Genomic DNA, 12,685 nt, shown 5'->3' with positions numbered 1-12,685 from the left:
TTATAATATTACAAATAAATAAAAAATAAATACGTTAAAAAATACACATTATTTTATTACAGTAAATTGTCAGCTTCAATGCTGCTGTCATAACTGGCAAAGACAAACCAAATACTGAGTTTACCAAGTAAATATTTTAAAAAAAAAATCTCACTCCTATTGTGCAAATAATGTAATTATTTTTGTTGTTTTAAATTTTGTTGTTTAAAACTAATAGCGACTTCTGGACCCTAGTGTACACTAAATTTACCAGCTGACATGGTAAAAGTTAATTTTGGACCCCGTACACACTCAACCAAACAGCTCAGACTCCTTGCGCTTGCTTCAGATACACCTTCCTCACTTTACGCAACACGTACGCAGTACTGGAGATGTGAGAGAGGGTAAAAGAGCTGTGATTTTGACTATGCATCTCACTCAGATTTCTAAAAATAAGCATGCTGCAACAGTGACTGCATGACGGCAAGCTTGTGTAGTGTGTGTGTGAGAGAGAGAGAGCGTGTTTGAGTACATGTGATGCCTGACTACTTTCATCTGGCTTGTACATAATGTGAAATGTTTTTTTTTTTTACTGTCGATTCCTCGTGAAGGAGGAAGCCAAAACTGTTGATAGCTCGCCGAACTCTTTCTGTGGTTCATTGCTTTTAATAAAAGTAAACCCCTCTCACATATCCAAAGCAAATGTATCCTGTCAATATGTCAATTAACTGTTTGAAGACCTGTCGGTTTGTTTGCATGTAAAGCCGCATTGATGCCTTACTGTAGGCCTCTGTTTCGAACTGTACCTCAGTAAAACAGAGAACGTGTGTGTGTGTCTATTGGTTCTTCAGTTTGCATATAGTATTTTTAAAGTGATTAGGCTTATTATTTGAATACTAGCTACCTACTAGGCTACACACATCCTTATGAGTACGAATATTCCTTTCGCATGTTTGCCATAGCCTACTGTAACATGGCTTGACACTGGTGGACACTCCAATGACATATTTATAAGAAAAACATAAATTACATATTTATGGTTCCCCTACTGAGCCATGTCATGGAACGCACGCTCTCATGCCTGCTTCCCTGTGGTCTGGCGTGATCGTTGTAATGAGTCGTTCTTGTCATTATCAGGCAGAGCGGACGTTGAGGCTGGGGTGTGAGTGATCGCAATACGGAAACAAGCCTCGTGCGGAAGAACAAGCCGAATGTATTGTTCGGTGACTACAACAAATCTGGACAACCGATATGGACTCTCCACCAGAGCGCTCACAATTGTGCGCCCGTATTGCTAAGCATCTTTTTTGTTGTTGTTGTTGTTTTGTTTGGTTCGCTTTGCAATACATGCAGCACATCAAACCTTTAAAAACTCCAGGTAGCAAGCAATTCCAGAAGCAGCGAATAAAGAACTGAATGAGACGAAACTCATAATCACATTCTTTTTCTCAGTCATGTGTTATCTACACAAACATGTACAGATCTTCCACTAAGGAAATTGATGTTAATAAGTTGCATTGTACAGGTAAATGCTCTGAGAATTAAACAGTTGTCACAGGACGAAGGTTTTCTGCTGCAGGTGTCGTTCTGATTTAAATATGTACAAAGACTGGTGAAGGGGCTTTAACCAGCAGGGGGCGCAGTAGGATCTCAAATGGAGGTCAAACTGAATCTATTGAAGGAATAGTTCACCCAGAAATGAAGCTTTGCTGAAGTGGCCAAGATGTAAACAAGTTTGTTTCTTCATAGGAATAGATTTGCAGAAATGTAGCATTCCATCACTTGCTCACAAATGGATCCTCTGCAGTGAATGGGTGCCGTCAGAATGAGAGTCCAAACAGCTGATAAAAACATCACAGTAATCCACAATACAAACCACTCCAGACCATCAGTTAACATCTTGTGAAAAGTTGAGTGTTTGTAAGAAACAAATCCATGATAAAGGTGTTCTAACTTTAAAGCACTGGCCATAATATGAGTGCATAATCCAAATAATACTAACGCCAATGAAAAAGTCCATCCCGTTGTCTTCTCACACTCAAATACAGTGACATATTTGTTTAGAACTGTGTTTGCATGTAAACGGTGCTTGATCTGTGCATATTTCTCTCCTGATTCAGACGAGACGACTTTTTTCACTAGAGAAAAAAATATGGATTGAGGACTTGTATTTTAGTTGGAAGCAATGGTTTGAAGTTAAAAAAAAAAAGTCTTGATGGATTCGTTTCTTATAAACATTCAGCTTTTTGCTTCACAAGACGTTAATTGATGGACTGGAGTCGTGTAGATTGTGATGTTTTTATCAACTGTTTGGACTCTCATTCTGACGGCACCCATTCACTGCAGAGCATCCACCGGTGAGCAAGTGATGGAATGCTACATTTCTCCAAATCTGTTCCAACGAAGAAACAAACTCATCTACATTTTGGATGGCCTGAGGGACGAGTACAATTTTTAGCAAATTTCTATTTTTGGGTGAAATAATCCTTTAACCTTTGTGCAAGGCACTACTTTTAGTTTTTACCTAAATTTGAGCACCAGTTAAGGTCAGTCCTCTTTCACATATTTGGTGCATGTCCGATCTTGTTTCTAACGGCTTAAAAAAAAGTTTTGCAACCCCCAACGCAACGTTAAAAAAAACCCAAGAGGCACTGGTTTTTATAAAGACAAGACTGTTTTTTTTTATTTATAATCCTGAACCAAACTATACAAAGCAGTGGTCAAAAAGCAACCAAAAAAAAAAAAGTTTCGCTTGAAGGACTGAAAGAACACCAGTACTAGCATACAGTTCTGTTATAGATTGTTTTTTTTTTTCATTCTGCACTTCCCATATAAAACACAATGATAAAACAAACCCCTCAAAACTGTACATAAGGATAGAAAGATACAATCCTTTTAAATGCATATGGAACAAAAGACCTTCAAGATTTAAAAAGGGGTTAATTAACATGTTAAGAGGGCGGATGATGCATTGACTAAGGAACCCCTCTCATTCATATGAACCATCTGTTATGTTAACTGATCTGCCAAAGCAAGGGATTAACTTCTAGCAGCACAACCAGGTTAAACATAGTCTATTAGCCCCTGCTTAAAACTCATCTTTGGTCTTTAGTGGATAGGAAAAATGTCACCCATGAAAATTACAGAACCTTAGGCTTTCAGTTGCTTGTGTATACGTCCGCTGGTCAAATAACAGAGTAGAATGTGTGCTTGTTAAACGTGTGCTAAAATAAACAATGTTCCTTTTAAAACAGGGTTCTAATGTTGGTCCTACACCAATAAATAAGGTCTTACAAAAGGGGACAGGGTCATGATGTTATGGGCCTCAGTGCAATAAAAAGATCTTGTAGCGGCAAAAAGAAGGTCTGTGAAATATACAGAAAAGCACAAACTCTACTAGGTCGAATTGACCATACCGACAGAGCTACTGAAGGGCGGCGAGAACTTTAGGCTTGGACTTCAGCCTCTGTGGAGTCGCCGTTCTCCTCTGTCTTCTGTTTCTTTGTTTTGACTGCCTCCTGAAAGCAGACAAGCAAAGATTAGACGTGGTAAAGATGATAGAAACGTGTTGTGAAATGCGTCTGAAACCTGAACCCACCTCCTCTTCTGCTGGACGTTTCACGGGTTGCCCGTCTGCCTCTTCTTCAGCACCATTCTCCTCCTCCTCTGCTTCTCCTGCTGTGAAAAACCAAACGTATTTTTCAATAACCGGTTTTGGTACTAGTAAGTTATGTAATGATGACAAAGGCGAAGTCAAACTCACCCTCCTCATCATCCCCACCCTCTTCGTCCTCATGGGTTTCCTCTTCCTCGTGTGAAGCACCATTAGTCTAAAACAGAGAAAACACCATGAGTGAAACGGATACCAAATTTGTTATATCACCAGATGATTTGAGGATTTGCAAGCAATGTTAGTAATTAACTATACGAAAATTTCCAAAGTGTATGGGAAGGTAAGTTATGTAAAAAGCCATGTGCAGAGAAACCACGTGCACAGCCTTAAAGCGGTCTTCTCATAAGATGCATCGGTGTCAGTCAATTTGAACCCTAAACAAAGAGCAGCATGATGAAAGAGGGGGAGGGGGCCCTCCAACACCTGCGTGGCGAGCGGTTCGTCGGGGAAAAAAGCCACAAGGCCTGATGGGTAATACTCAACGCTTACTGTTCCATTTCCATTGGCAGGTGCGTCTTCACTGCCATTTTCCTTCACAGCCTCCGCTGCCTCCTCAACCACCTCTTTCTTCTCTTTCAAGTCCTGAAATGAAGCAGAAGTTTATCGGTTAATAAATAAACCCCCTCCGACTACATAAACAATGCAGTGTGTGAGTATCTCATAGGTAGTAAAGGGGAAAGTTTGTTTCCTTGAGTTTCCTCCCCACCCACACACACAGATGAGCCACAGACCACACACACCAGCTGGCTGGCTGCCTGTTAAAATACATCAAATGGCAAACCAACACCAGGGTCATGAAAACCACCGGTTTCGGCTTTAAAAACACTTTTAGAAAATATGCAATCATTTTATTTTTTCCATAAATGTAGTACGAACACCATGTAGTCGTAATTGTCACCTTCTATTCGTTAGCTCAAGTGAACTAATATGCAATTACGTTAGAACTGATGGTATAAATGTAATGTATAATCGGAACTGCTATTTAATGGGGAAACAAGTAATCCGGTTTTTTTTTTTGTGTGCGTGTTATTTCTCTGAAACCTGCACCACAATAGATCTATTATATAGACGACTTAGTGAATTAAATCTATTGTACCGACACACATGTCGAGGTCACTTAAGGTTATTTCGCGCCGTCTTGCCCACTGCCCCTATTATTCCCCGGCAGGAACCGCACGCGCCGAGCCGGAAACAAAAGGAGGAAGAGCGCGCGCCAAGACACCGTGCTCGAGAGACCGGGGGCGGGAGGCGCGAACGATTTACAGCTCGCGGCGGCGATATTCCCGCCTATTCGAGCGGCGAAGATCAAGAGCCTTGACTTCACACACACACACACACACACACACACACACACACACACACACAATCAAAGAAAGAAAAAAAATTGTGGCAGATGGTTCACAAATTCACTCCCTCCTCATCTTAACGTTAATGGCATGTGATTAACGTTAACGTTACATATGGGAATACATGTCGAATTCAGTCCTCAAGAGTTTTTTATGACTTATTTTTGAATGAAATGTGCGTAACGGTTGTCCATTTAACCAGTAACGGAATTTATTAAACACGACTCGACGCCAGCCGCGAATAAACGAAAAGAAGAGATGCTGCTATTCGAATGATTCTGTTTTAACGTTTCGTTTTAACATTTATCGCTGATAAAACCTTTCACTGACTGGCCGGTTTTTCCTCAGTTTAATTACCAGGTGGGTCCAATTTCTTCAAATACATGATTTTTCAAGCGACCTTACCTTGGCGGTGATCTCAGGGGTGGTGGTCGTATCAACAGCGGTATCAGCCATGGTGGTTTATAAAGATGTTTCAAATAAAAATGTCCGAGAAAAGAGTTAGAAGTGGTGGGATGAGGTAAGACGCGGTCAAACAGGAGGAGGAGGAAGAGTGAATCAAAACTGCCTGAACCCGAGAACTGAAAGGCGAGTCGAGAGCAGCGGCAATCTCACTGACATCTGATTGGACAGGATCGTGGCAACGTAAATCCGTTCTTCGATTTGATTGGAGGAGCCACTGTCAATTGTATCATGAAATCCCGCCCCTCTAGTAATACGCCCGTCTTGTCTTATTGGTGGCATATTTAATGACATCTGATTGGACAGGATCGGGGCAACGTAAATCCCTTCTTCGATTTGATTGGAGGAGCCACTGTCAATTGTATCATGAAATCCCGCCCCTCTAGTAATACGCCCGTCTTGTCTTATTGGTGGCATATTTAATTTGACCTTTTACCCGGTCTTTTAAAAATACTGTTATGAAGGACAGGATTCATTCAAGCCATTCTGGTGACTTAAATATAAATATCTGACTTTTTTTGATGCCTTATTTTTTTTCTCTTTGTGTAAATTTGAAGAAAATGCAAATTGATCTTCCAGTTAGTAAACTTAAAAAAAAAAAAAAAAAAGTTTTTTTTTTTTTTAATCAATAGTATGTAAATTCACTAACCTAATTTTTAAAAATTATTATTTTGCTTTTGAGGAAGAACTGGTATATTTTTTTTTGCGTTATATTTGCCACTATTTCCCATTCTTTTTGAAAACTGCAAACCATTCACTATTTCCCTTGACCTTTTTTGACATCATCCCTTGATAACTGCTTTGTGGTTGGAACCTGCCTCCAAGCTTGCATGATGAATGCAAGATGAATTCAAGCTTCTTTGGGGTCTTTGTTTAAAGCCACAGTTTCATTAGCATGTTGTATTCAGAGACCATTGTGTCCCAGACGGAGACAGACCAGGCAGCTGTTTCATTCATAATGAGAAGTCACACTAAGATGCTAACATGACTATTCCACACCATCAAACATCTCAGCACAGATAACCAACTGATTTATGGCTTGAAAGATAAGACACAGTCATTTTAGCTTCTCCATCACAGGAAGCCTGTTGCACAAGGAACAGATTAAGGCTGCGGTTAATAATGTTCCCTACTTCCCCTTTCAAGGGGTCAAACCCTGCCTCACATCTGTAATTCCTCAAAAGGAGTAAGTACTCTAGTATACTAAACTATAAATAATATTTTTCTCACTAAACAATAGTTCTTTAGATATTTTTAGTCAAAAATGTCCAGGTGGAACTTTTCCTCTGGATTTTCCTTTGCACACACAGAGATAAAGACCCCCTCTCTCATCAGATCTGCCACACCGTGGTAACAAAGCCCACTTGGTGGTCACAGATGGTGTGCTCTGTGAGGGGTCAGCATGTAGTCTTTGTTTTATCAGATGGAGTATTATGCAGTACTAGACCATTGATTTAAACCTCAGCTTTGACTCATGAGAAGCTGAAAACAGTGATTTGGAGACTGAAGCTTTATTCAGACTAGTTTTCCATAAGGAACTGAGATAAATTTGTGTTTTGCAGATGCACTGTTTTTTCTTCTTTGGTGCAAACAATTTTGACACAAAGTAGATACTACTTTTCAGGTGTACTCTAATGAAATTTAACCCATCCGGAGAGGAATATACATTTTTGCTGATATAACATTTTCAAAATATTTCTCTTGTGTACAGATCTTCTGACTGCATGCCCGGTTCACTTTCATTTTGGATTTAGGCATTCTGTGTATCTGTGTACTGAACCATTTCTGAGTGTGAAGAGCATATTAAAAATCAAAAGAAACTTTTTCCACTATAAAGTTCTTCATGTAGCCATAAATGCCAATAACCCTTATTTTTAAGAGGTCATCCAATGTAAAAAAGAAAATGTAATAATTAAAATATCAACAATAAAAAAAAACAAAATGCACCACTAACATCACTACATGGATTTGCTAAAACTCTCCTTGTTTGCCACTGGTCAGAAAAGCCCATGCTTCAAACTCATTGGCTGAGCAGATGTTGATGCTGAAGCAAAGCAATGTTTTCTGCAGCAGTTCATGAAATGATAACATTAACAGCAATGCCACTCAATAAATGAATCCCGTCAAAGCAGTGCTTAAGAAGGAAAACACAAGACTTCAAATTGAAGGGTGGATGTAATTAGCCCCTGAGATGAAAGTGTTATATGCATTCTTAATCTGAGGAGGTTTTAAGAGCTTGTGTTCGGATTGGTTTGGAGTTTGGCAGTTTGCCAGAGTGGGTGGAGACACGTCAAATTGACAGAAAATGCATTCAATCTCATGAAGCCCTTGTTTGCACTTGGACGTAAACTCAGTGGAACACATGCACATAGAGGCTCTTTCATTGAGGAAATGAAGACCATATGTAGCACACACCGAAACAGCCGTCTGCTGCTGGAAGCCCATGATGTGTCTGCCGTACAAATCCAGACAAGCAACAGACGTTTTTTTTTTTTTTAAAGAAAACACTTCTTGTCCAAGTATTACTCATTCCCTGCAACAGGAAAATGGGAGCAATCGAAGAGGAGAGACTCTTTGTTAGGTCATTTCCTGTCGTTTTTTCCCCTTCTAGTAGACCCACAGCCTGCCCACGAGCTAGATTTGTTTCCATGGATACTGGAACAATTCCAATGATTGCCTGCTGGTTTTTAGTGTGCTCTTTGATGAAGGAAAGCCTTGGAATAACCAGAGATGGGAAGAAGAAGAAAAGAGCCAACATGTTCCTCTAATCCTCACACTTTCTTTCATGCAGTAGCTACTCTTTCTTTCTTTCCGAACCTTTAGAGTTTCTTTATTCTGTTGAACACACAAGAAGATATTTTGAAAAAATGTCAGTAACCAAAGACTTTCTGGTAGCCATTGACTCCCATAGTATGGAAAGAAAATATTGTGGAACTCAATGGCTATGGTACATGGCAAAAATACTGTGGAAGTCAGTGGCTATGGCAATGATCAATGGCAAATTTTCAGTGTAATTGCAAATAAAAATCTGAGATGAAATCAAAATCCACCAAAAGTGGATTTTTAAAGTCTTAAAAGGATAGTTCACCTAAAAATAAAAATGGTCATCATTTAACTCACCCTCAAACTTTAGAGTTTCTTTATTCTATTGAACACAAAAGAAGATATTTAGAAAAATGTCATTAACCAAACAGCTGCTGGTAGCCATTGACTTCCACAGTATGGAAAACAATACTATGGCTACCAGCAACTGTGTGGTTATCAACATTTTTCTAAATATCTTCTTTTGTGTTCAACAGAAGAAAGAAGCTCATACAGGTCTGAAATGGGTAAACGACGACAGAATTTTAATTTTTGGGTGAACTACCCTTTAATGCATGTTTCTGGCCACAATATATCAGTGATGTCATTCCAAAAAAAAAAAAATGTTTTTGCTCTGCTTCTGAAACGACTTTACATTTCAGCTGACATCACAAATCCCTCTTACTTCTCAACCTCTTCAAAACCTTCTTACTTTTCACAATACAACTGGTTCCCAATTAATAAAATCACATATCATCTACATTTGTAAATTTGAATATCCCCTTTCAACTCAGAATTGCATCAGATTTTGACAAAAAAAAAAGGGGTTGTGAATGGCATTTATCTGTAATATTCAAAGCTGCTATTTACAGTTCCTCAGTGAGATTGTACAGGGATTAGTAGTAAGCAAATCATCAACTCTTATCGAGTCAGAGATGACATAATTGCACATATATCAAACTACAGGTTTAATAGTAACCGCAGATATGTGGTTACTATAGAGACCTGTCATCAAAAGTCTGCAACTTCCCCTTTGGTCAGCGAGGGAAGTAATTTGCAGTTGCACCTGAATTTTTAAGACAAAAGGCTGCAACCTGACCCTTGGAATCTTAGGGCTTTAGGGGAGTTTGAGGAGGAGTTTGTCAAAGATCGGAGGTCAGGATTAGGGAAGAAAAGGTCAACATAATTGGAAAAATCAGAGGGAGGGCTTGGTGTTCCAACTGTGCGCTTTTGTCTTGAACAGTGGTAACCCTTAACACTGAAAATCAGCCACATATACACTGAAAAAATGGTGTATAGAAACAATTTTCATTCATAAATTGCTAGTAGATTTCACAATTACAATGCAATGGGAAGTAACAACTTGAATTAAACAGAACAAAAAAAATATATATATTTTTACATTGTAGGAAGCAACTGCGAGTGTAGAAAAGCATTGCAGCCAGTTTGAATCAGCATATGAAGGCAACTATTTTTACAAAACAATAAATATTTAATTTATTTTTTATTATTTTATTCCTCTTTTGTAAGTCACTTTCAATAAAAGCGTATGCTAAATGCAGAAACGTAAATGTGATTTGAACAGAGACTTTAAAAATGTACCTTTAATAACATTTAAGTACAATGAATAACATTTATTTCTTCAAATAAAATCCTGTAAAATCTGCACAAATCAATTACAATCTGACATGGTCACTCACATTTAACCTGCACATGTGTCCCAACATCTATTTGCATCTCTCAATCAGGCTTTGTCTGCACACTGTAAAACTCCAGGGTCAGTCTTTTGTGTCCTCTATCCAAGCACAGACTTTCTAATAGGGGATGATGCTGTGGAATGTGACCAATTTGCCCCCCGTCCTGAATAGTGACGCTCAATGAATGAGGCATGCTGGGTACTCCAGTAAGTGTGTCCACTGCACTGGCAGTTAACATAACAAAGAATATGAGAAGCAGATGAATGAATTACAGAGCAAGGGCAGTTCAAGTATTCAGATTGTTTGCATTTTTTAAAAGGCTGATCATAATAGCACAGCTCTTATCAACAACCTACATGATTTGAAGAATCATTTATGTTTGGTGCACAGGATGAATTACATGCTAAAGTTGAATATTTTGGATTAGGTTGTTGTTTAAATAACTAAACCTACTGGGAAAAAAGGTTGGAATAATTAAGATTTGTAATCTTTTTGAAAGATGTTTCTTATGCTCACCAAGGCTGCATTAAAAAACAACAACAACAAAAATACAGTAAAAACAGTCATATTGTGAAATATTATTAAATTTTTAAAAATCTGTTTTTTTTTTTATTTGAAAATATTTAAATTGTAATTTATTCCTGTGATCAAAGCTGAATTTTTAGCATCATTACTCCAGTCTTCAGTGTCACATGATCCTTCAGAAATCATTATATATCATTATAGAAATATGCTGATTTGCTGCTTAAGAAACATTTCTTATTATCAATGTTGAAAACAATTTTTGCTAATATTTTTCTGGAAACTGTGATACACTACCATTCAAGTGTTTGGTAAGATTAAAAAGAGGAAATTAAATAATAATATTTTTCAAAGTACGCATTGAATTGATCAAAAGTGAGAGTAAATGTATTTATAATGTTGGAAAAAAATATATATTTCAAATGAATGCTGTTCTTTTGAACTTTCTATTCATCAAAGAATCCTAGGGGGGGAAAAATAGAATATTAGAATGATTTCTGAAGGATCATGTGCACTGAAAACTGGAGTAATGATGCTGAAAATTCAGCTTTCATCACAGGAATAAATTACATTTTATAATATATTCAAATAGAAAGCAGTTATTTGAAATTGAAATAATTTTTCACAATATTATTGTATTTTTAATTTTTTTTTGGTAAGCATGAGAGTCTCCTTTCAAAAACATTACAAAAAAATCTTAATAATTCCAAACTTTGACTGTGTAGTAAAGCATGATATTGAGCAACAATAATTGCTAACAGTGCAATAAAGTTTTCTCTGAATGAATTATAAATACGCAGCCAGTGAGTCGATGACATACATTTTACCAGTGCTGAGAGACTTGATTACTTGCTCCTATTTCTAGTGGAAATTTCCATTCTTTCAGGGAGGGTCTTCTAAAGAGTTCCCTCCCATAATTCCTCCTTACCTGTGATGATCATTTAGAGGCGGCTGTGCTTCACCCATATTCAGGAGGATGATCTCATCACCAAAGCCACTCCTCGGTAGACGGTTTTCCAACAGTCTGCAGGTATGAAATCAGTCTGACAACCAAGTCCTCACGTTCCTACATATATGTTACATTCCTAATGTTTTACAGTAATCCAGTTTCTGTGCCCCTCAATGTCATTGGATATTTTAACAGTTTAAGAAGTAACCAATCAGGTTTCATCCTCCCGGATCTGTATAGCTTTCGTTTGCAGCAGATGATAATGCACAAGGGAATTAAACAAATGGCCAATAATCCAGATGGCAAATTAGCATTTCCCTCTTCAAGCTGCAGCTGACATTTTTCCCATTGGTTTTGATTTGGGAAGGATGCAAGTTCAAACACACAACGAGATATTCATACCAATTAAATTTTCTGCAAACTGCAAGATTTGCTCATTTGAAACGTAGTTTTCCAGAGAAACACTGGCAGATGCAGTGTTGAGCTCATACAAAATGCAACCGACAAGAGCTGCCATATACACATTAGTTTTACAGGACAAAGAAGTCTTTATACACAACCAGAGCTGCTCAGAAGTTATTGCACAGTGTGTAACCATCACATACTACATACAATATCAAACCATTTCATCGCTCTAAGAAAAGTTATGTGATGTTATATGTTCAGCGTTATTTTAGTATTATTTATATATTTATTAGTATTTATTAATATTTTAAATTAGCTTTTTATTTTTCTATATTCAGTTCCATTTTAATTTTAGTTATATGCTTTTGTCTTTTTAAAGGGGTCATATGATGTTGCTAAAAAGAACATTATTTTGTGTATTTGGTGTAATGAAATGTGTTTATGCGGTTTAAGGTTAAAAAAACACATTATTTTCCACATACTGTACATTATTGTTTCTCCTCTATGCCCCGCCTTTCTGAAACGCGTCGGTTTTTACAAAGCTCATCGTTCTGAAAAGCGAGGTGTACTCTGATTGGCCAGCTATCCAGTGCGTTGTGATTGGCCGAATACCTCAAGCGTGTGACGGAAATGTTACGCTCCCTACCATACTGTGATGCCCGTGTTCCGGAGCGACGAGACAAAAACATTAAAACCCATTATAAACGAGGCATTTGTTGCATCCAGTGGGGACATAATTACGGATTATAATGACTTATACTGTCTTTTAACGCACTGCGTTGCATCTCGCCGCGTAAACATAAAACCATGTCTGCATTTGGGATCGGAGAAATGACAAACAACAAGCACT

The 12,685-nt window shown here is 37.9% G+C and overlaps 2 protein-coding genes across 5 annotated transcripts in view; one reads left to right on the top strand and one right to left on the bottom strand.

Moving 5' to 3' along the window:
- LOC107654425 (proton-associated sugar transporter A-like) overlaps window positions 1-1,697 on the top strand; it is a 14,305-nt gene extending 12,608 nt beyond the window's left edge. The window contains exon 10 of the mRNA XM_016441474.1: window positions 1,117-1,697. Within this exon, the coding sequence (XP_016296960.1) occupies window positions 1,117-1,145 (29 nt within the window). The 3' untranslated portion in view covers window positions 1,146-1,697. The remainder of the gene's footprint in view (window positions 1-1,116) is intronic.
- Window positions 1,698-2,782: 1,085 nt separating this feature from the next.
- On the bottom strand, window positions 2,783-5,644 carry LOC107654424 (prothymosin alpha-like). Of its 4 annotated transcripts, none has more exons than XM_016441470.1 (5): window positions 5,404-5,644; window positions 4,136-4,234; window positions 3,743-3,809; window positions 3,578-3,654; window positions 2,783-3,497 (listed from the first exon to the last, which is right to left on the bottom strand). In XM_016441470.1, exons 1-5 carry the CDS (start codon window positions 5,452-5,454, stop codon window positions 3,426-3,428), a joined length of 366 nt encoding a protein of 121 aa, XP_016296956.1. In that variant the 5' UTR covers window positions 5,455-5,644; the 3' UTR covers window positions 2,783-3,425. The 4 variants fall into 4 exon arrangements, with proteins under 4 accessions (XP_016296956.1, XP_016296955.1, XP_016296958.1 ...); XM_016441469.1 differs by having other exon boundaries at window positions 3,578-3,657; window positions 5,404-5,637; XM_016441472.1 differs by having other exon boundaries at window positions 4,142-4,234; window positions 5,404-5,636.
- Between the last annotated feature and the right edge of the window lie 7,041 nt (window positions 5,645-12,685).

Source organism: Sinocyclocheilus anshuiensis, unplaced genomic scaffold, assembly GCF_001515605.1.
Source record: "Sinocyclocheilus anshuiensis isolate Anshui unplaced genomic scaffold, SAMN03320099.WGS_v1.1 scaffold527, whole genome shotgun sequence".
Taxonomy (NCBI): Eukaryota; Metazoa; Chordata; class Actinopteri; order Cypriniformes; family Cyprinidae; genus Sinocyclocheilus; species Sinocyclocheilus anshuiensis.
This window is presented reverse-complemented; position numbering and strand designations above follow the sequence as displayed.